This window comes from Berghia stephanieae, chromosome 15, assembly GCF_034508935.2.
Source record: "Berghia stephanieae isolate SIO BIC M18660-M18661 chromosome 15, UCSD_Bste_1.3, whole genome shotgun sequence".
NCBI classification, from domain to species: Eukaryota; Metazoa; Mollusca; class Gastropoda; order Nudibranchia; family Aeolidiidae; genus Berghia; species Berghia stephanieae.
The window spans coordinates 3,910,469-3,935,468 of record NC_088374.1 but is presented as its reverse complement, the minus strand read 5'-3'; the positions used below and the strand labels follow the sequence as shown (position 1 = coordinate 3,935,468).

General features: G+C 39.5%; 1 protein-coding gene across 2 annotated transcripts in view; it reads left to right on the top strand.

Annotated features, from left to right (window-relative positions):
• LOC144960500 (uncharacterized) overlaps nt 1-25,000 on the top strand; it is a 96,758-nt gene that overhangs the window by 56,898 nt on the left and 14,860 nt on the right. For both annotated transcript variants that reach the window (XM_078893665.1, XM_078893664.1), the window contains 8 exons: nt 1-257; nt 2,613-2,826; nt 5,192-5,405; nt 12,952-16,147; nt 18,306-18,638; nt 20,621-20,806; nt 21,637-21,720; nt 22,163-22,332. The exon at nt 1-257 is cut by the window's left edge and continues 49 nt beyond it. In XM_078893665.1, coding sequence (XP_078749791.1) covers nt 1-257; nt 2,613-2,826; nt 5,192-5,405; nt 12,952-16,147; nt 18,306-18,638; nt 20,621-20,806; nt 21,637-21,720; nt 22,163-22,332 — 4,654 coding nt within the window. The remainder of the gene's footprint in view (nt 258-2,612; nt 2,827-5,191; nt 5,406-12,951; nt 16,148-18,305; nt 18,639-20,620; nt 20,807-21,636; nt 21,721-22,162; nt 22,333-25,000) is intronic.

Here is a 25,000-nt window from a genome sequence, read left to right as displayed (position 1 = left end):
TGGCCTGCTGGGAAAGACGCGTGGAAGCAAAGATGCCAGGGCTCGGGCCGCTGCAGCTCTGCACAACATCGTTCACTGTAACCACGACGACAAGAAGGGAAGGAGGGAAGCCAGGACACTGAGGCTGCTGGAACAGATCCGGGCATACTGCGATCAGGAAAGGGGGGAGGAAGAGGAGGAGGAGGAAGAGGAAGGTGGTGGTGGTGGTGGTGGTGGTAGTGCTAGGAGTGGTGGTGGAGGTGTTGGTGCAGTGAATGGTACGTCCTAGATGTTCAGGGTTGTCGGGATGTTGGGATATGGTCTTGGAATTTTTTAAAGACCTCAAGATGGGGGGAGGAAATGGTCTTGAAAATATCAACGGTCTTGATTTTCCTTGTCTGAGTCGTGTGAAATAGTGCTGCTCGAAGCTCGAAGAAATAAATAACGATGTGAAATACGAAAACAGATAAAATGGACATTTCAGGTTTCCCCTTTATCAACAAAACAGGATGAATGAAACACTACAGATGAATGAGGTGGTAATGTGGTAGTGACATTAAGATGACATCACCACTACCACATTATCTCATTCATCTGTAGTTTTTCATTCATCCTGTTTTGTTGATAAAGGGGTAACCTGAAACGTCCATTTTATCTGTTTTTGTATATTAAATTGAAGTTTACATCCAATTTCACATCGTTATTTATTGTCTGAGTCGGAATTTTCGAATCGGGTGTGCCTATAATGATAAATGTGACGTTTGGTGTCTTATTATTTCCTTATTAAGCTATGTTGAGTTAAATCCATATCAGGATTTCTGGACCAAAGATCTGTATGGCTATGTGGTCTTGTGGTATGACACTCGCTTTCGGATCGGAAGGTCCTGGGTTCGAGCCTCGCTTGGCGCATAGTTGAGTCCTTGGAAAAAAGGATCTTTGCTAATATTCTCTCACCGTGTAAAATGAGTATATGTCAGTAAACAGCGTTGTCTCTGTCCCAAAAGATTTGCAATATCGCCTAACAGATGTCGTGTCCCGTCCTACATGTTACATGTTGCTGTTGGTTAAGGAAACCCCTTTAAGCACGTTTGGTGGATATTGCGCTATGTAAAGCACATTAAAAACATTCTTTAATTTACTTATTAAGCTGTGTTAAGTTAACGGCTAATCATCATACCTGGTGGACCAAAGGTCTGGCTTTCAAAGACTGGTTTTAAAAAATACTAGCAGCAATCTTGAAGCATACTGCTATTTATATCAAGAGCATGGGAAGGTCTGCTTTGACTTCCCACATGCAAGGGAAAAAAATCAACAAGTCACTAGCATTGGCGAAATCTAGGAGCGACAGGGGGTCGTTACTTACCTTTGTTGTAAAGGCTTCTACGTCTGCTAGCTCCTGCACTTCTGATTCAACGCAGGCACAGGTGATGCCAAAGCCTTCATCATTAGATAGTTTTGTTTGTAAGTCTGATGTCGTTGATGCTGAGATTTGGTGGTGTGTGCGCGCGAACGGCAATGAAAAACCACCCTGCCAGTTCGAATAAAGACATTGACTTTTATTTGAAACAAATTGTTTACCAGAGATTCAGTCGATACCAAAATTTAGTGGTGGAGAAACTGGTGGTCTTGAAAAAAATTTGGTGGTCTTGAATTTTGAAATGGGTTCTGAAGATTGACAGTGTGGGGCCCAAGGGATTGTGTGGCCCAAGGGATTGTGTGGCCCAAGGGATTGTGTGGCCCAAGGGATTGTGTGGCCCAAGGGATTGTGGGGCCCAAGGGATTGTGGGGCCCAAGGGATTGTGGGGCCCAAGGGATTGTGTGGCCCGAGGGATTGTGGGGCCCGAGGGATTGTGGGGCCCTAGGGATTGTGTGGCTATGTGGTGTAGTGGTATGACACTCGCTTTCGGATCTGAAGGTCCTGGGTTCAAGCCTCGCACTCGGCGCATAGTTGAGTCCTTGGAAAAGGCTATTTACTCACATTCTCTCACCGTACTCAGGTGTAAAATGAGTACCAGGCCGTTAACAGCGTTGTCTTTGTCCGAAAAATTGTAATATCGCCTAACAGGCGTCGTGTCTCGTCCTACATGTTAAGAGTTGCTGTTGACCAGGGACCCCTTGTAAAGCGCTTTGAGCACATTTAATGGATATTGCGCTATATAAAGCTCAATTTTTTAAATTAAAAAAAATTTTTTTTGAAATATATGGATAGGTTGATCGTTTTGGTGATCTCAAACTAAGTACATTGGTGGTATGCTCTTAGATTCTACATCTGATCCTTATTTGTTCCCAGTTCCCCTATGTCTTACTTTCTCTTGGGTGCTTTAATTGTTATTCTATAACTTTTTACTATCCTATTTTCTTCCATTTTACTGGCGCTGATATAATCTATAGATAGAATGCGCTTGGCCAAGGAGTTCACAACATTGCCATCCGAAAGTATAACGGACCAACACACAAACTCTTGTGTAACCATGAACTTTTATAGTCTGGTTAATACAGTTTAGTGAGAACAGCTCACAAACGCGGATGGCAAAAACAATAACAAAGGCCTGAGTGACGTCATCTGCATACTATCTATATGTGTTGCAAGCGCTGTAAAACGTTTAAAAACGAAACAATCGTTTTTCCCACAGCATCCGTATCTATGGATCATCACCCTGGTGCTGCCATCACTGCTCTGATGAAGTTGTCGTTTGACGAGGACTACCGCCATGCCATCTGTACCCTGGGAGGTCTTCAGGCCATCGCTGAATTGCTGGAGGTGGAGGTCAAGGAGGAGGATGGGGTCAAGGTCACGTCTGTTAACACGATGACGGCATTGTCGGATTTGGATCATGATTACAACAGGTAAGAATTACAACCTGGCAGCAGCCGCCTCTTATGGTTCACACTATTATGTTATGACGATCGACCAATCAGCAAAGTCCGGTCCGCATTCGTGCACCGTCGCAAACCCATCTGGTAGCATCGTCACAACACACCTTTCGACTAGATGCTCTGCCGTCTCGGGTTCTTGCCAACAGCGTGGACATATTGGACAACCTGGCTGGGTGGGCTTCCTGACCTCCCATAGTGGGCAGGGAGGCACTTACTGTGTCTTCTATCCCCCTGTATCCTGGGTGGGGTTCCTGACCTCCCATAGTGGGCAGGGAGGCACTTACTGTGTCTTCTATCCCCCTGTATCCTGGGTGGGGTTCCTGACCTCCCATAGTGGGCAGGGAGGCACTTACTGTGTCTTCTATCCCCCTGTATCCTCGGTGGGGTTCCTGACCTCCCATAGTGGGCAGGGAGGCACTTACTGTGTCTTCTATCCTCCTGTATCCTGGGTGGGGTTCCTGACCTCCCATAGTGGGCAGGGAGGCACTTATTGTGTCTTCTATCCCCCTGTATCCTGGGTGGGGTTCCTGACCTCCCATAGTGGGCAGGGAGGCACTTACTGTGTCTTCTATCCCCCTGTATCCTGGGTGGGGTTCCTGACCTCCCATAGTGGGCAGGGGGGTACATACTGTCTTCTATCCTCTTCTATCTGTTTTCCAACATGCTTTCTGTCTTTGTCTTGGAATGAGATTACTTGGTTTTGTCCTGGTCCTGGCCAGATGCCCTGGCTGAGAGGGAAACAGTCGAATGTATAGTTAGTTTTGGGAGATGATATTTTTTAAATTGTAAATCATCTCTCTGTTATGCACTGTATTATGCTTTCTTTATATTACATATGATTTGTAAAACATTTGAGTGTGTTCCTCTTAGCAGGGACCTGTGCTTGTGTCTGGATGAGACTTTTAGTGATCTCATACTAAGTACTTTGATAGAGTGCTTTTGGAATCTACACCTGTTTCTTATTTGAACCAATTCCCCTTTGTCTTCCCTTTTCTTTGATGCTTTATTGTAATTCTAGAACTTTTTACTTTCCCATTTTCTTCCTTTTTACTGGCGCTGATATGACCTTAATGTGTTGCAAGCGCCGTAAAAGCCTTAAAAACATGAAAACATTGAGATTGGCTGAAGTAACTTATATAGATACAGATACAGACTTGGGGGGGAAAGTAAATTGAGTGGAATTACAGCTTTGTCTTTTCAGAGAATGAATATCTGAGACTTTCAGCATTATAGTTATCATTGAGATTGGGCTGAAGTAACTTATAAAGATCTTCTTCTTCTTCTTCTTCTTCTTCTTCTTCTTCTTCTTCTTCTTCTTCTTCTTCTTCTTCTTCTTCTTCTTCTTCTTCTTCTTCTTCTTCTTCTTCTTCTTCTTCTTCTTCTTCTTCTTCTTCTTCTTCTTCTTCTTCTTCTTCTTCTTCTTCTTCTTCTTCTTCTTCTTCTTCTTCTTCTTCTTCTTCTTCTTCTTCTTCTACTTCCGTCTTGTGGAAACCTCCAATACTGCCGAGGATCACTCCACAGTTTGTAGGGTTTTACATTTTAAACTTGCTAAAACTCTGCACATAATACTAATTTTAAAAAAAACAAAAACACATAGATTAAAAAGTCACGTTGTGAACTCCAGCAATCGCGTGAAGGCATGTTGGCAACTGATTTCAGCCACTTCAGCTGGGAGGCTATTCCATAGTCGGGCAGTGGGCGTCTGTTTTTGATGTTGGGATGGTTACTCTTGCTCTGTGTCCCCTCGTAGTTCTTGTGCAGATACAGATACATATACCTGTCAACCCTTCCTATTTTCACTATTCCGATTTTCAAAAGTTAATAAAAATGGCAAGAAGATATAAATGTAGGGGGGGGGGGGGGGGGTTAAAAAGAAAAGTGAATTTTGTTTCTAATGATTGCCAAAAGGGAGCTAAGTAGGGAAATTAATTGCACTCCTTTCCCCCCTCCCCGTTCCATTTCCTAATACATGTGAATACATGTAGTTTTGCTAGTTGTGGACGAATGCTGTATTTATGTTTTTGGTGGCAAAGTTGGTGGTTATTTTGATACAGAATTATCCATTGTTAAAAGATTCCTTTTTTTTTTTTTTTTTTTTTTTCCGTCTCAAATTCCTATTTTCTGACCTTCTGATTCCACTTTTGGAATATGAAGGGTTGACAGGTCTGCGTTGAGACATATATACAGACTTGGAGGGAAAGTAAACCGCGATAAACAATTGTCCGATCCAAAGGGTAGCGAGCAATTGCTAATGCCCATACATGCAGCCGTGGATCATTTCCTTAGATAGCCTCTCACTGTTTTTTTTTTTTTTTCCCTTCCCTGTCCCCCACAGCACCACCGTCCGTCGCTATGCATGTATGGCTTTGACCAACTTGACCTTTGGGGACGGAAAGAACAAGGCGCTCCTGTGCTCCATGCCCGGTCCCATGAAGGCTCTGGTCCTGCAACTCCAATCTGCCAACGAAGATCTAATTCAGGCGGCGGCCAGCGTGTTGAGGAATCTCTCTTGGAGAGCCGATCTAGCCAGCAAAAAGACTCTCAGAGAGGTCAGTTTGTTCACCTGCCGTTCATCTACATTTAGTCGGTATAATAATTTTTGTGTGGTGCATTGTCCTATGAAGGTATTTTTTGTCGGGGGATGGGCTAAATGCTAAAACACCCCTTTAGTAGTCTCTTATAGGAATAAACCAATAAAGCAAAACGTTTGTGTATTTTGGGGAAAAATTGGATTTTTTTGTAATTTGCTCAAAAATTTGGATTTTTTAAATTAAATTGAGCCAAAATTGGAACTTTTGTAATTTGGTCAAAAATTGGGATTTTTGTAATTTGGCCAAAAATTGTGATTTTTGTAATTTGGTCAAAATTGGGATTTTTGTAATTTGGACAATGGGAAATGTTTTTATTTTTCCTCTCCTCCAGAATCCAAAAGTGTTGTGGAGGAAAAGTGCTGAAAAATAAATATACTTTTTTTTTAAATCTCAGGGAGGAACGCGGGACCAAACGGGCCATGAATTCTGAAGCCTTATAGCCAGTCTGTACTCTGGAAATACAAAAAAAAACCCAACTAATTTGGCCAGAAAACTCGTCCTTCAAATATGGATCCTTTTAACCCTAGAGCTGTGGGGGCCAAATTATAAGTCAACTCAACATATTACTTATATCAGGATATGACTGTCATTTCCATCGCCTACCAGCAAGAGATCCGTATCTGACATGCGACTCGAGCTTCTAGAGAGGCTGGTGTCCTATCAGTTACTTTTCAATTGCAGAAAATGATGGAAGTGAACAGGCATATCCTGTCAAAACTTGAGATTTTTGGATGGAGTGAAATCGGCCCTCATCACAGTCACAGTTCTAGGGTTAAATACTAATAATAATATTCCTCATCTTGCCAAAAAAAATGCTGTAAATGTTGCTGCTCGAAGCTCGAAGTAATATATAATAACGTGAAGTTGAATGTAAGCTTCAATTTAATGACAAAAACAGATCAAATGAACGTTTCGGGTTTCCCCTTTATCAACAAAACAGGATGATTGAAACACCACAGATGAATGAGATGATGTGGTAGTGGCGTAGTTAAGATGAATAAATGACAACTGGGCGATGAAAATAAATGCAGTGAAGACAAAGTTCACAATATTTAGCCTCTCCCCAAAAGACGAAAAAGCAAAGCTACGTATTGAAGACCATGAATTGGAAAAAGACGACGCACCAAAATACCTAGGAGTCCATTTTGACCCAAGACTAACATGGAAAAATCAAATCAGCAACAGTCAGAAAGTTGGGGTAAAGCGAACACAACTCTTGAAAAAACTAGCTGGAACAACTTGGGGAGCTAGCTCCGATATACTGAAACAAACTTACACAGGATATGTGAGACCAGCGCTAGAATACGGGATATCTGCATGGGGAAACTGCTCCAAAACTCAAATGGAAAAACTGGACAAAGTGCAAAACAGCAACATGAGGATAATAAGTGGAGGAATGAAATCGACACCGATTCATGCAATGGAAACCATAACAGGACTTACATCTCTATCAGAAAGAAGGGAATCAAAAATTTTGAAACAATACACAGACGTGAAAACTATGATAGATCAGCCTCTTCACGCTAGAGCGCAACAAAAGAAAACTAGGCGGCTGAAAAGATCCCACTTTATTGAAAGAGCCCAGCAAATTGAAAAAGATCACGAACTTGACGGAATAATGACCCAAAAATGCAAAGCAAATATCAGAGTACCAATTTGGAAAAGGCAAAATCACTTGAAAATCAAGACTTTCGTTGGTGACATTTCAACAAAACAAAAACACGGCGAAGAAATCAAGAAGTCTGTACAGAAGTGCATAGATCAAAACTACCCTGAAAAAAAATGGACAAGAATCTATACAGATGGTTCACGCAATAAAGAACACACATGCGGGGGCCTGGGAGTGCACATCGAGTACACAAATGGTCAACAAAAGGAGATCAGCAAACCGACTGGTACTCGCACTTCAATCTACAAGTCAGAGGCAGATGCAATCCATGAAGCTGTTAAGCAAATCCTCTCAGAAAATGAAAAACCAAGACACATAGTGATTTTAACAGATGCTAAGAAAATTCTGGAGGATATAATGATGTCCTTTGCGGATGATATAGACGCCTTGGTGGAAGACCTCATGAAGCTAAGCAAGTTTACCAACATGGTACTGCAGTGGGTTCCAGGACACTGTGGGATACTTGGAAATCAGATCGCTGACCAACTGGCAAAGGCAGGCAGTCGCATGCAGCAACCCTCCCCAATGTACTCAACAGGAGAAATTAACAAAATGGCCAAATTTATCCAGTCTCAGAGATGGAGAGAGAAGCACCCAGAATACAACATGAATGACCCAATCAAGGTGCTCGACAGAAAGGAACAGGTCATCATCTTCAGACTGAGAACTGGATACAACCAGTTAAAGGAACATATGTGGAGGATGTCCAGAGCAGGTGCCTCTGGACAATGTGACTGCGGACTTGAAAATGAAAATGGACATCATGTCCTAATGGAATGTCCAAAGTACAACCAGTTGAGAAGGAACTTCTGGCCTGACCCAACCCCATACTCAAAGAAGCTGTACGGCAGTGAGGACGACCTCAGGACCACTGTGGGCTTCATTCACCAGACCGGACTGACCATGTGACGTGACGGGAACGAAGAAGAAGAAGAAGAAGAATAAATGGTTTATTTGTTGTAATTAAATTGAAGCTTACATTCAACTTCACGTTATTATTTACTACAGAAAAATGCTCAAAACTGGTCCCAGGTAAAGGTAATTTGATTTTATCAATATTTGAAGGATGAGTTTTCTGGCCAAATTTTTCAATAATTTCTTTCCAGAGTTCGGCAGTTAACACTTTACTGTCACACCAATAAACCCAGTAGTTTCCCCTGCTGGCACAACCATTTTGGTCTGCCTTGTCAAAATTTCAGTACATGCACTAAAATGCCTATATCTCAATGACTATGGCATAGAATTGCTTCAAATTTTCAGACAACACACTTAAATAAATAAGAAATGCATTGGCGTAGTTGCGGGCAATTATTAATGATTTAAAACATTTTTTTAAATTATCAAATGTTAAATTTTACATTTTTTTTACAAAAAAGTGGTTCTTTTTCAAATTATTATTAAATATTACTTTAAAACTCAAAAAAATCAGATTGAAATGAATGAATCAATAACTTAACATTGCAAAAATAACAGTGTTTCTTGTCATGTGGGTCCATATTCGATTGTGATTTTGTTTTGATTACATGTTTTAGTACCAATTCTGGTCTGCCTTTTCAACATTTTAGTGCATGTACTAAAATGGCCATATCTCAATGACTATGGCATGGAATTGCTTCAAATTTTCAGAAAATACACTGAAATGACTGACAAACACATTGATATAGTTTATAGCTATTATTCAACATTGTTAGATTTTTTTTTTAAATTAAAATTTAAAAAAATTGTTTGAAATTAAAAAAAAAAAAGTTTTTCTGTTATTGACAAATAATCATTACCTATAATCCCCATAAAACAGATTGCAATGGATGAATAAATAATTCAACATTGCAAATAAACAGTTCTTGTTGTTATGTAGCTCCAAATCTGATGGTTTGTTTTTATTTCATGATAATCCGAAAAATCAAAGAATTCACTGCTACTTCAAAATAAAATGAATTTTCTGCTACCTACTCCAAAATAAAATGAATTTTCTCCTACTCCAAAATAAATTGAATTTGCTGCTACTCCAAAAAAATAAAAGAATTTGCTGCTACTCCATACATAGTGTGGAAATTAATTATAATTAAAACATTCACAATCACAAATTTCCAAGAGCCGCTCTGGCTTTTTGATAATCATCTTCCGTGTGATACAGGCGGAAGCACGGTTCCACGCAGAGTGGTGCATTGCATGGTGCACAATAGTAACTTGTTTGCCTCCTTATCATGTGCTTGCAAACAATACATCTTGGACGCTCCTTTGTTGTATACTTTCGAGGAAAATGATCAAATTGTGAAACCACCAAACGAGGATGTGCAGCATTGGGCCGCGACTTCTTCTTGTAGTGACGGATCGCTACATTCGGCTTCACAAGCTGATCAATAAGCTCCTTCCTGAAGTCTTTGACGGCAAGAACTTTTCCATTTCCCTTTCGTTGCATATGTTGTTTGTAGCTGATGTGTGCATTGACGAGGGCGACTTCCTTGACGTAATGGTACAAGGCAAGGTACCATTTGTAATTTCTGTGAGGGTAGTAGTAATTGATCATGAGCTGGTCGAAGTGGTCGACACCACCCATGTATTTGTTGTATCTGTCAACAATCATCGGTTTATGGACAGAACGATATCCTGTTGTGGTGTTCTTCGCCCGCACACGTTTTTCCACAGTGTCGTTCCCGTGAACTGTGCTGAGCAGGTTACATCGCTTGGTGTCGTGCCACGTTAGACAGACAAGATTGTCGCTGCGGTAGAATTTTGGGGGATCTGATTTCTTCAGACGTAAATTTTTCTTTTTGAGTGCAGGGGGGAAGCCTTTCCTGTCCTCTCGAACTGTCCCAACAGCACCAGTTTTTTGAAGTTCAAGTGCCTTGAACAGGGTTGGGGATGAGTAGTAACTGTCCATGTAAATGACATGGTTGAAATTTAAGTATGACTCCAGAAGATCTTTCACTACATGGTCAACAAATGTATCTGGCCCAGTAAAATTGAAATAGTTTTTTCCTGTATACACACAGAATTTTAAGCAAAAAAAGGTAGCTGCATCACATAAGGTGAACAACTTGAACCCCCTTTTCGTCGGTTTGTCTGGCATGTACTGCTGAAAATGAATCCTTCCTTTGAACGGGGCCATCGACTCGTCCACAGATAAATGTTGACTAGGATAGAAATTTGTCCCATATGTACTTTGTGTCAAATCTAGCAGAGGTTGAATTTTATAAAGAGGCATGTAGCCAACCTGACCCCTAGGAATTCGTCCAGTGTTGTCCCTGAAATGGAAAAATGCTTGAAGCATCTTATAATTGTAATAGGGCATAACATCAGAGAAGCAGTTGCCCAAGAGCCAATACTTCTGCCAATGGTCGCTGATGGAAGTCTTGGGATCAATGCCCATGGCTATCTGCAATCCAATGAAAGCACACACTTGCACATCACTGACTGGCGTCCACCTCTTCTTGTAAAAATTGCTATCAGGGAGAGGAGCAAGGGATTGGGCAGCATAACGGTTTGTCTCAGTGACGAGTAAATTTATCACTTCATCAGGGAAATATAAGTTGAAGAAGTCCAGTGGTGTTGGTTCATTGAGATCAACCAACAATCCAGAGCGCTTCGTGAAAGGACCTAAACACGTCGATCGATGACTCTCACCTTCGTCAAAACGCTCCTAGTCTATATTATTAGATGTTTGATGCTGAGGAAGGGTCTGTCCTGATGCCACGCCCCTTTGTCCACCTCTATCAACTGTATTTCTGGTCGGTTCATGATCAGAATCGTCTCCACTATCACTATCAACATCGAGAAGTCGCGTAACAGTGAATTCAGGATCGTCTGTTGGGAAACTAGCCCATGAATTGACACTTTCTTCCGAGTCAGAGTCATAACGAAACTCCTGGTTATCGTCTACTACGTAGCTAGTCGAGGCATCACCTTCTGCAGCCATGGCAATATGAAAAAAGTGTCTAAAATCGTCAAAAATCGTGTTAGAATCGTGTTTTTTTCGATCAGTTGAAGAATGAAAACGGAAAAACGAAAGTAGGAAGTGCGCAGGAGCAGGAAGAATAACTCTGCTGGCTTTTATCAAACCTTTCCGTAACCAAGGGACGCTGTCGCAATAATGCGTCCAGTGACGACTAGCGAGCTATTTCCGGGTCGCATTATTGCGACGTGTGATAGTAAAGTGTTAACTAGTTGAGGTGGCAACTCATTGAAATCATAGTGAAAATCATGAATATGGGGTCATACAAGTTTTTTTCTTCTTCTTCAAATCCAGATTTTAATAATAATTCTTTTTGTGCGGCTACGTGGTCTAGTGGTATGACACTCTCATTTAGATTGGAAGGTCCTGGGTTCGAGCCTCGCTCGGCGCATAGTTGAGTCCTTGGAAAAGGCTCTTTGCTCACATTCGATCACCGTATTCCGGTGTTAAATGAGTACCTGGCGTTAACAGCGTTGTCTCTGTTTGAATAAAATTGTAATATGGACAATAGGCGTCATGTCTCATTCTACCGTTACGTGTTGCTGATGGCCAGGGACCTTGTAAAGCACTTTGAGCACTTTTAGTGGATATTGTGCTAACTATTTGCTTACCTTTATTTATTTTTTATTGTTTTTATTCAGATGTTTATTTTTCATATTCGGATTATTTGTTTATTTTTTCAAATTCAGATTATTTGTTTATTTTTTTCAAATTCAGATTATTTGTTTATTTTTTCAAATTCAGATTATTTGTTTATTTTTTTTCAAATTCAGATTATTTGTTTATTTTTTCAAATTCAGATTATTTGTTTATTTTTTCAAATTCAGATTATTTGTTTATTTTTTCAAATTCAGATTATTTGTTTATTTTTTCAAATTCAGATTATTTGTTTATTTTTTCAAATTCAGATTATTTGTTTATTTTTTCAAATTCAGATTATTTGTTTATTTTTTCAAATTCAGATTATTTGTTTATTTTTTCAAATTCAGAATATTTGTTTATTTTTTCAAATTCAGATTATTTGTTTATTTTTTCAAATTCAGATTATTTGTTTATTTTTTCAAATTCAGATTATTTGTTTATTTTTTCAAATTCAGATTATTTGTTTATTTTTTCAAATTCAGATTATTTGTTTATTTTTTCAAATTCAGATTATTTGTTTATTTTTTCAAATTCAGATTATTTGTTTATTTTTTCAAATTCAGATTATTTGTTTATTTTTTCAAATTCAGATTATTTGTTTATTTTTTCAAATTCAGATTATTTGTTTATTTTTTCAAATTCAGATTATTTGTTTATTTTTTCAAATTCAGATTATTTGTTTATTTTTTCAAATTCAGATTATTTGTTTATTTTTTCAAATTCAGATTATTTGTTTATTTTTTCAAATTCAGATTATTTGTTTATTTTTTCAAATTCAGATTATTTGTTTATTTTTTCAAATTTAGATTATTTGTTTATTTTTTCAAATTCAGATCGTGTTAAAAAAAAAAAACATGAGCATTTATGGAGCAAAACGCTTTACAAGAGGTCCCAAGCCAACATCAACACATAACATGTTGGACAATACATGATGCCTGTTAGGCGATGAAACTTTTTTTTTTTTTTTTTTGCCAGAGGCCACATAGCTACACAAATGTTCATAGTTAGACGGTCATGTTAAATGTTCATAGTTAGATGATCATGTTAAATTTTCATAGTTAGATGATCATGTTAAATTTTCATAGTTAGATGATGATCATGTTAAATGTTCATAGTTAGATGGTCATGTTAAATGCTCATAGACGATCATGTTAAATGTTCATAGTTAGATGATTATCATGTTAAATGTTTTTAGAATGTTGTCACTCTAAACCTTTTTTTCCAACCCTTTTGGGTTCCAGCTGGGAGGTGTCACCATCCTTATGAAGGCCGCCATGTCAGCCAAGAAAGAAACAACCTTGAAAAGCATTCTCTCCGCCTTGTGGAACCTTTCGTCTCACTGTTCCGAAAACAAGGCAGAGATTTGTGCAGTCAGTGGAGCCCTTCAGTATCTCGTCTCCCTTCTTTCCTACAAGAGCTCTTCCAAAACTCTGGCCATCGTTGAAAATGGCGGAGGAATTCTTCGGAATGTTTCCAGCCAGATTGCCATACGCGAAGATTACAGGAAGGTGCTGAGGAGACTCGGGTGTCTCCAGATCCTCTTGAACCATCTGCGATCCACTAGCCTTACGATTGTCAGCAATGCCTGCGGAACTCTGTGGAACTTGTCTGCTCGCTGTGAGGAAGACCAGAAGACCCTGAGAGATCTGGGCGCCATCGCCATGTTACGGAATCTGGTTCATTCCAGACACAAGATGATTTCCAGCGGGAGCTCCGCCGCTCTTAGGAATCTTCTGTCATCGGTACCGAATGTGAACGAGTCGCAGAGTGGAGACAAGGAAATGGGAGGAAGAGGAGCAGATATGACATCATCTTTATCATCAACAGCAGCGTTATCACCATCATCATCATCATCATCATCAGTGCCTCAAAACCAAAATCAAAAACATCCGAGAGGTGAAAATACTAGCATTCTGGTAACGCCTTCAAAATCAGAGCAACAGCAACAACATCAACCTGGTTATCACAATCAGCATAGGTCAGAGAGTGAACCCAGGGGGGTGTCATACGGAACCAAAACCAGCACGGTATCCTCCTCCATGCCCAATCCTCACTCACTCATCACCTCCTCTTCATCTTCATCAGAATCAACGAGAGTTGCTGGGAATTCCAGTTCCTCTTGCCCCCCAGTCCAAGGGAGACATAATAATACGCTTGATAACACTAGCGGTAACGCAGTTTCTAAAGTTGACAACGACGACACCAGAAAGCATTTGACTAGACGGCCTATGATGCCGCGTGTTGGGAGTGAGAGTGTCGGAAAGCGGGTGAAATCTCCATTGTTATCATCGTCATCCGGCCCTGGCCAGCGAGTTCCCCGCGCCGGCAGCCAAGACAGCGTAGGCAGTACTCACTCTGACATTTCTCATGACAGGACTAGGGCTCATCACATGCTGGCCAAATCCTCTCACCTGCTGAATCGAAGGCAGGGTGGGAGTCTGGAACGTAAAGACTGCGGTAACAATCATCGACTGAAAGAGCCCTCGCCTCATCGTCACCCACATCGGCTCGCTCATCCTCAACCACAGCAAAAGCAATATCAGCAACACTTGCAGGACCGCATCAAGCACGGCTTGGAGCCTGGTTTTGTCGGAGGAATGGTGGCCAATTTGTCTTCGTCATTACCGTCAACATCAGCAGGGACAACAACAGTTTCAACATCATCATCATCACAGAATGAGCAACTTCATCATTATCATCAGCACCCACATCCAATGTCAACCATGATGAATCAACAGGACGGATGGGTGAACAGTGTCCCGGCTCATGGCTGGAGGTTAACCAACCAGCATACGGCAAATCATTTACAGCAACAGCAGTGGCTGTCAATGTCTGTAGTCTCCCCACAACAGCAACAGCAACAGCCCCAACAGCAGCCAAACAGTCGCATTGTGCAATACATGCAAGAAGTCGCCATGCTAGCCGGGGTGGAGACGTCTGCTGCCTTACAACTGCAACCAACAACTTCTTCCGCCTCTTCCTCCTCCATCGCTATTTCAGCATCATCAGCAACGACGACAACGACTGCATCGTCCTCTGTGTCTAGCTATCCCCAGCATTATCCACCACCATCAGCCTTGGCATCGTCTTCTCTCAGAGACCAAACATCATCTTCACAACAACAGCAACAACAACTCTTACGGGAACGGTTTGCAGCCAAAAACCGTTCTGACCTGGACATTGGCCCCCAGCACTCCCATCACCATCACCTGCCAATTTTCCACAACAACCACCACCACCACCACGATGACTATGACGACCAGCCTGTTAACTACAGTCTGAAATACCGAGATTGTGCCGATCAAGCAAGTGACCTTGACCCCAACAGCTTTTCCACATCATCACCATCTCTACCCCTCCACCCCAACCCCCTACCCTCATCCACCAACATCCAATTGTTGTCCAGTCTTTCGGATTCTCTCAATAACTGTACTGGAGTTGGAGAAAGTAAGGGAGGGAGACAATACCACCATCACATCAACAACAACAACAACAACAACTTGTATGAGAGTCCTAGTGTGGATGGAACTACTATACGGCCAATGATGATGACTTCAGCACCCAACTTCTCTACACCCCAAACACCCCAGTCTCAAGATCTAGGCAGGGATCCCCAACCACCACATCACCTCTACTACAGCCACCACCACGCCCAAAACCACCCTCACTTCAACCAAAATCGTTTCTCCACCCCACAGACATCGTCTCACAAAGGCAAACCACCACCACCACCACCACCACCACCCCTTTCACATTCTTCCAAGTTCCTACCCTCCCCTCTGATGCAATATTCCTTTCCAAATAACAGCGGAATCTATTATCCTAGCGACTCCACTAGCTTTTACCACCACCACCACCACCAACAACAACATCATAATCCTCACCACCAGCTGCTCCCAGCTGCATTCTCCTACCAAAACCAAACTCCAAATCTCCCTTATACTCCCTTCTACAACCCACAGCCCTCGCCTCTTTCAACATCAACAGCCCCGCATGCAATGACCTTTTCCCAACAGCAATCCGCTGCAGCAGCCGCACATCATCAAAATGCCATGAGGAACTCGCCACCTCTTGCCAGTCTTCCAGCCTCGTCCCATTTCGAAAGCCTCGGCATGGGGGTTGGGAGCACCAATCGCGGGGCGTACGCAGAAACGGATCTAGACTCAGTCATCGACCAACCAACCGATTTCAGCTTGCGATACGGAGAGTTCGCGGAGGACGGAAACGGCGCGGTGGACGACGGTCACCAAGAGTCCTCCTTCCAGGACCAGCCGATCAACTACTCAATGCGTTTCCACGGCAACAAGACCAACGGTGCCACCAGCGGTAGTACTTCTGCTGCTGTCGTAGAGGGTGGCTTGGAAATGTCCAGTGGTGCGTCGGCATCGGCCAATCAGACGAGGAATTGTACCGACATGGGGGACACTGGGGACACAGGTATTGTTGGACTTTTTCATCATTGCTGTATCAGTCGATAATAATGGGGATAATAAAACTTATAATGATAATGATAATAATAGTAATAATAATAATAATAATAATAATAATAATAATGATAATAATAATGATAATAATAATAATAATAATAATAATAATAATGATAATAATAATAATAATAATGATAATAATAATAATAATAATAATGATAATAATAATGATAATAATAATAATGATAATAATAATGATAATAATAATAATAATAATAATAATAATAATAATAATAATAATGATAATAATAATAATAATAATAATAATAATAATAATAATAATAATAATAATAATAATAATAATGATAATAATAAAAAAATTGAAGGAATGAGCTAAGGGATGCTGGTAGGGAATTCCAACACTGTGAGGGGCGTTGAATTGAAACGAATTATTGCTAACCTTACCAATTTGAGTATCTCAAGGTTCTTGTTGGAGTATATACTTTGAAAAGATTGTTGTTAATATGCAACAGGGAGGCCCAGTGTGTTAAGATTTCAAAGCCATGGTAGCAATTTTATAAATTATTCGCTTCTCAACAGGAAGCCAATGACGTTCTTGAATAAGACAGGACTGGGTGGGGTTCCTGACCTCCCATAGTGAACAGGGAGACGCTTACTGTGTCTTCTATCCCCCTATATCTGTGTGGGGTTCCTGACCTCCCATAGTGAACAGGGAGACGCTTACTGTGTCTTCTATCCCCCTATATCTGTTTTCCAACACGCTTTCTGTCTTTGTCTTGGAATGAGATTACTTTGTTTTGTCCTGGTCCTGGCTGGGAGGAAGCCAGTCAAATGTATAGTTAGTTTTGGGAGATGATATTTTTTTTCCTTGTAAATCATCTCTCTGTTGTGTACTGTATTATTTTTCCTTTTACATATGTATGATTTGTAAACAATTGAGTGTGTTCCTCTTGGCGGGGACCTGTGCTTGTGTCTGGATGAAACATTTAGTGATCTCAAACTAAGTACACTGATAGTGTGCTCTTGGAATCTACGTCTGTTCTCTATTTGAATCAATTCCCCTTTGTCTGCCTTATTCTTGGATGCTTTAATTGTTATTCTAGAACTTTTTACTATCCCATTATCTTCCTTATATGACCTAAATGTGTTGCAAGCGCTGCAAAACCCTTAAAAACAAAAACAAAAGGTTGCTGATCAGGAGTATTTGGATTGTTTTAAAACAAGCATGGTTTTTTCTTTAGTCACATGACAGTCCGGGATTCGAGCCTCGCTCGGCTCATAGTTGAGTCCTTAGAAAAGGCTCTTTACTCACATTCTCTCACCGTACTTGGGTGTAAAATGAGTACCTGACTGTTATCAGCATTGTCTCTGTTGGAAAAATTGTAATATCGCCTTACATCGTTCTACATGCTAAATATTGCTGTTGGTTAGAGACCCCTAGCCCAAATAAAAGCTCATTTCTTTGATTCATATTTTTACATTTCACATACCTGCCATGCACCTTGATAAAATCGGATTTACTCCCATTTTTTTCTCCTTTTTGAATACCCCGCTGTAAAATGGAAAACTTTTTTTTTCATCCATCATGTCTTGACCAAAAAAATGAAAAAAAAATGTTTTAAAAATGCGAAACTGATTTTTCACGTTGGTGAGTGCAACTTTTAAAGAAATGATGTTACTCGGTATAAATAATGCTCATTTAAGGATGCTGGGCAACTTTCATAAAAGAATCGGATATCTAGTGACAGTGAAATGAAAGGAAATATTTGTAAGATCACCTAGACCCTTAAGAATTACTTGAAATATAATTTAGGTTTACCCCTAGTTTTTTCAAAAGAGCAACTTTGTTTTTTTTTTGTGAATGACAAGTAATATTGTAAGCGCCGCTTATGTAGAAGTTGAACAATATATAAATCACTTATTATCGTTATTATTATTATTATTATTATCATCATCATCATCATCATCATCATCATCATCATCATTATCGTCATCATCATCATCATCATCATCATCATTATCGTCATCATCATCATTATCGTCATCATCATCGATCATCATTATTATTATTATTATTATTATTATTATTATTATTATTATTATTATTATTATTATTATTACTATTATCATTAACATTTTGACTACAGGTAAAGACCAGTATAGTAGAAAACTGGAGGCCCTGAGGCGATTCGAGGACGAGCGTCATTGCGTGGAGTGTAAATACCAAGACGAGATGAATCGGGACAGGGTAGGATCATCCAACGATGACCAAGTCCAAACCTTTTGTACCGAGGGAACCCCGTACTTGTCCAATGCCACCTCTCTCACCGATCTACGTCATGCAGGGAAAGACGAAGAGGATGAGGATGAGGAGGAGGAGGAGGTGGTTGAGGATGCTCCTGGAGAAGATGGTGAGAGAGATCAGAAGGAGGAAGGAAACGAAGACTGTAAAAATGTGGAGGAGGTGGTTGATCATACAGGTATTTGCTGTAGTTGTAATAATAATAATAATGATGATAATAATTATAATATATCTTTATTGTCCATAAATATGGCAATTTGTCATTTAGTGACACTTGTTATAACGTTATAAGATAACTGTAACATTGAACAGATATTTCACTCCTACATATTCTCTCTCTCTCTCTCTCTCTCTCTCTCTCTCTCTCTCTCTCTCTCTCTCTCTCTCTCTCTCTCTCTCTCTCTCTCTCTTCCTCCCTTTCTTTCACTTTCTTGTAGTAGTTGTAGTAGTAGTAGGTGTAGTTGTATTTGGAGTAGGCGTAGTTGTTATAGTAGTAGTAGTAGTAGTAGTAGTAGTAGTAGTTGTAGTATTAATTTATACATCATCATCGCCGATAGCCATATCTATACCAAATGTTTATACATCACTATAACTTTATACCAAATGTTTATACATCACTATAACTTTATCTATACCAAATGTTTATACATCACCATAACCATATCTATACCAAATGTTTATACATCACCATAGCCATATCTCTACCAAATGTTTATACATCACCATAGCTATATCTCTACCAAATGTTTATACATCACCATAGCCATATCTATACCAAATGTTTATACATCACCATAGCCATATCTATACCAAATGTTTATACATCACCATAGCCATATCTATACATCACCATAGCCATATCTATACATCACCATAGCCATATCTATACCAAATGTTTATACATCACCATAGCCATATCTATACCAAATGTTTATACATCACCATAGCCATATCTATAACAAATGTTTATACATCACCATAGCCATATCTATACATCACCATAGCCATATCTCTACCAAATGTTTATGCATCACCATAGCTATATCTATACCAAATGTTTATACATCACTATAACTTTATCTATACCAAATGTTTATACATCACTATAACTTTATCTATACCAAATGTTTATACATCACTATAACTTTATCCATACCAAATGTTTATACATCACTATAACTTTATCTATACCAAATGTTTATGCATCACCATAGCTATATCTATACCAAATGTTTATACATCACCATAGCTATATATATATATACCAAATGTTTATACATCACCATAGCTATATCTATACCAAATGTTTATACATCACCATAGCTATATCTATACCAAATGTTTATGCATCACCATAGCTATATCTATACCAAATGTTTATACATCACTATAACTTATCTAAACCAAATGTTTATACATCACTATAACTTTATCTAAACCAAATGTTTATGCATCACTATAACTTTATCTATACCAAATGTTTATGCATCACTATAACTTTATCTATACCAAATGTTTATGCATCACCATAGCTATATCTATACCAAATGTTTATACATCACCATAGCCACATCTATACATCACCATAGCCATATCTATACCAAATGTTTATACATCACCATAGCCACATCTATACATCACCATAGCCATATCTATACCAAATGTTTATACATCACCATAGCCACATCTATACATCACCATAGCTATATCTATACCAAATGTTTATACATCACCATAGCCACATCTATACATCACCATAGCCATATCTATACCAAATGTTTATACATCACCATAGCTATATGGCGGAAAACTGATAAGATCCAAGAACATCTACTTTGAAATACATCACTATAACTTTATCTATACCAAATGTTTATGCATCACTATAACTTTATCTATACCAAATGTTTATGCATCACTATAACTTTATCTATACCAAATGTTTATGCATCACTATAACTTATCTATACTAAATGTTTATGCATCACCATAGCTATATCTATGCCAAATGTTTATACATCACCATAGCCATATCTATACCAAATGTTTATACATCACTATAACTTTATCTATACCAAATGTTTATACATCACTATAACTTTATCTATACCAAATGTTTATACATCACTTTATCCAACATCATCATTCTCCAACTCACAGATATCTTTGGTTATGGGAATACAAAAGATGTCACCATTCTAGATGTGGGTGATAAAACATTGACTGCTGCCTCTATACCGGACGATGTCGTCTCCTGTGGGGAGGTGACCGCCTCCAGCTGTGGTAGTCAGGTGACCACTGACAGGTTGACCGGTTCCACAGTCGTCGAGGTGCCTGGACAGTTAGGTAAGGAGAACAGGTACCCCTCATTCCTTTATCAGTTCTGTGGTCCTCTGGTATGACACTGCTCGCCTTCGGATCTGAAGGTCCTGGGTTTGAATCCTGATCTGAGCTCTTTATTCACATTCTCTCTCCGTACTCAGGTGTAAAACAAGTATCTGGTCCTTAACAGCTTTGTCTCTTGTCGGAAAAATTGTAATGTCGCCTACCAGACACCAGTGCCACGACCACCACCGTTACATCATCACTATTATTTCTACAATCACAACCACCACCTCATCATCATTAACACTACTACAACAACCACCACCACCACTACATCATCATCATTACCACTACTTCAACAACCACCATTACCACTACATCATCATCATCATTACCACTACTACTACAACCACCACCACCACTACATCATCATCATCACCATCATCATCATCATTATCACTTCTTTTTTTTAAAGGGTCTTTTGGTCATTTCTTTGAGTGTTTCGAAAGCAATTTCCTTTGTGATATTGCAATTTCTGAGCCTTATGCTAATTTTAAATGGCCATTAAGTTTTAGTTTCTCGATAAATCGATCATTTTGTAATCACTGGAGATTGCTTGAATGATAAAGATCAGAGTTTATTTTGATTTGGGATTGATGTTAGCTTTTATATAAATTTTTGAATAGTGCGTACTTTTTTTCCCACATGCGAACAAAATACACTTTTTTGCTAAAAAATACACTTTTTAGGGTCATGGAATACACTTTTCATCCTGGGAAGGTTGGCAGGTCTGTTTGTTTTGTATTTTTAAAAAAATGTTTGCAATGTTTCATCTTTGATTCCCCTTACAGTCAACACTGGGCATGGGTCCCAGATAAAGGGAGACAACAAGTCAGAGGAAATCCAACAGTTTCACGCCGATGACGGCAACGAAGGTGGGTACAACACCTTGTTTATATTCTTTTCCTTATTCACTGATTTCTTGGGTTTAAAAAAAATAAAATCTATTCTTGTTGTTTTTTGGTGCCGTAATTGTTTATGCCATTCATCATTGTCTTCTTTATCGTCATTGTCATTTTTGCCACCGTAATCATCATCATCATCATCATCATTATTTTCATCAGCATCATCATCATCATCATCATCATCATTATCATCATCATCATCATCATCATCATCATCATCATCATCTGTATCATCGTCATCATCATCATCATCATCTGTATCATCATCATCATCATCATCTGTATCATCATCATCTGTATCATCATCATCATCATCATCTGTATCATCATCATCATCATCATCATCACCATCATCATCATCATCAATATCATGTGATAACATTTGAAACGGTTCCATCATCTTTGCCTCCAGGTTCCCTGGACCAGACTAAGACGTACGCTGAGGAAGGAACACCAGTTTGTTTCTCTAGAGTGTCCTCCCTTAGTTCCCTACACAGCGGAGACTTGAGGCAGCCAGCACCAACGGCCACAACGACGGCCACAAAAGCAGTGACCGCAGGCCACGAAGTGGACAAAGACAAGGTAATGATTTCTGTTACCATGTGCTTATGGATTGCCCATTATACAACGTGCAACGTTCGAACCACTGGGTCACCCCTACAACACTCAACACAAAGCTCTATGGTGAGGCTGAGGACCTAAAGTGGACCACAGACTTCATAGCAGATATCGGACTGCAGCCATAGATGTCCATCAGAGGAACGAAGAAGAAGAAGAAGATTTCTGTTACGGTTTCTGGGACATGTGTGGAGAAGAGACGGAATAGAATAAGTTGGTAACATCTGGGATGATTGAAGGAAAGAGATCTAGACGAAGACAAAGAATGACTTATCTAAATAACCTAAGAATGACCAAATGTGACTTAAAAAGCAACACAGATTTCATGCGCACCGCAGAGGATCGTGATTCGTGGAGACAGCTGACCGGCAACGTGTTCAAGAGTACAAGCCACGATGGATGATGATGATGATGATGGTGATGATGATGATGGTGATGATGATGATGATGATGATGATGATGATGATGATGATGATGGTGATGATGATGATGATGATGATGATATGATGAGTGATGATGATGATGGATGTGATGATGATGATGTGATGATGATGATGGATGATGATGATGATGATGTGATGATGTGTGATGATGATGATGGTGATGATGATGGTGATGATGGATGATGATGATGATGATGGTTGATGATGTGATGATGTGATGATGATTTATGATGGTGATGATGATGTGAGATGATGAGATGATGATGATGTGATGATGATGGTGATGATGATGAGATGATGATGGTGATGATGATGATTGATGATGGGTGATGGATGATGATGATGATGATGATGATGATGGTGATGATGGTGATGATGTGATGATGATGGGTGATGATGTGATGATGATGATGATGATGGTGATGATGATGATGTGATGATGTGATGATGATGATGATGATGATGGATGATGATGATGATGATGATGGTGATGATGATGGATGATGATGGTGATGATGATGATGATGATGTGATGATAGATGATGATGATGTGATGATGATGATGTGATGATGGTGATGATGATGGATGATGGTGATGATGATGATGATGATGATGATGATGATGATGGTGATGATGGATGATGATGATGATGATGATGTGATGTGATGATGATGGTGATGATGGTGATGATGAGTGATGATATGATGGTGATGATGGATGATGATGGTGATGATGATGTGATGATGATGATGATGATGATGATGATGGTGATGGTGATGATGATGTGATGATGATGGTGAATGATTGATATGGTGATGATGTGTGATGATGAGTGATGATGTGATGTGTGATGATGATGATGGTGATGATGATGGTGATGATGGATGATGATGGTGATGATGATGATGATGATGATGATGGATGATGTGATGATGGTGATGATGATGATGATGATGGATGAGTGATGATGATGGTGATGATGATGATGGTGATGATGGTGATGATGATGATGATGGTGATGGTGATGGTGATGATGGTGATGATGATGAGATGATGATGATGGTGATGTGATGATGATGGTGTGATGTGATGGATGATGAGTGATGATGGTGATGATGTGATGATGATGGTGATGGGATGATGGTGATGATGATGATGATGTGATGGATGATGGTGATGATGATGATGGATGATGATGGATGAGTGATGTGTGATGATGATGATGATGATGATGGTGATGATGGTGATGATGTGTGTGATGATGATGGATGAGTGTGAGATGATGATGATGGTGATGGTGATGATGGGATGAATGAGATGATGATGGTGATGATGATGTGATGATGAGTGATGATGATGTGATGAGATGATGATGGATGATGATGATGGATGATGGGATGTGTGATGATGAGTGATGATGAGTGATGGGATGATGATGATGTATGATGATGTGATGATGTGATGATGGATGGATGATGATGATGAAGTGATGATAGATTGGGATGATGATGTATGATGAATGATTATGATGATGATAAATGATGATGGATGGAAGAGATGATGATGTGTGATGATGATTGTGATGATGAAATTTGAGTGAAGTGCAAGTGCGAGGTGTTTGTCGAAGATTTTGATTAACAGCAGGCTGTGTGTACAAAAATTTAAACCGAAACAGACTTGAGCTTTTCTATAGCGCAATTTCCACTATATATGCTCAAAACGCTTTACAAGGGGTCGCTGACCAACAGCAAAACGTAACGTGTAGAACGAGGTGACATTACAATTTTTTTTTTACGACATAGACAACGCTGTTAATGGCCAGGTACTCATTTTCCACCTGAGTAGGGTGAGCGAATGTGGGTAAAGAGCCTTTTCCAAGGACTCAACTGTTATACTTTACCCCTTTTTGCCATCTTGGAGAACAAGTAATTAATGAGAGCTTGAACAATTCTGCAAAAGATTTTCTGCTTTTAATGCTGCATTGATTACAGTGGTATAACATGCAGTGGTGCCATTCTTACGTAAAAATGCGTATTCATAGGTCTATCTATGGCAAAGTACTTTCATCAGATCAAACAAGCCCAGCTACCCAATTAAAGAGATGTGGAAATGTTGGTGCTCGAAGAAATAAATAAAAACGTGAAGTTGAATGTAAGCTTCAATTTAATTACAAAAAACAGATCAAATG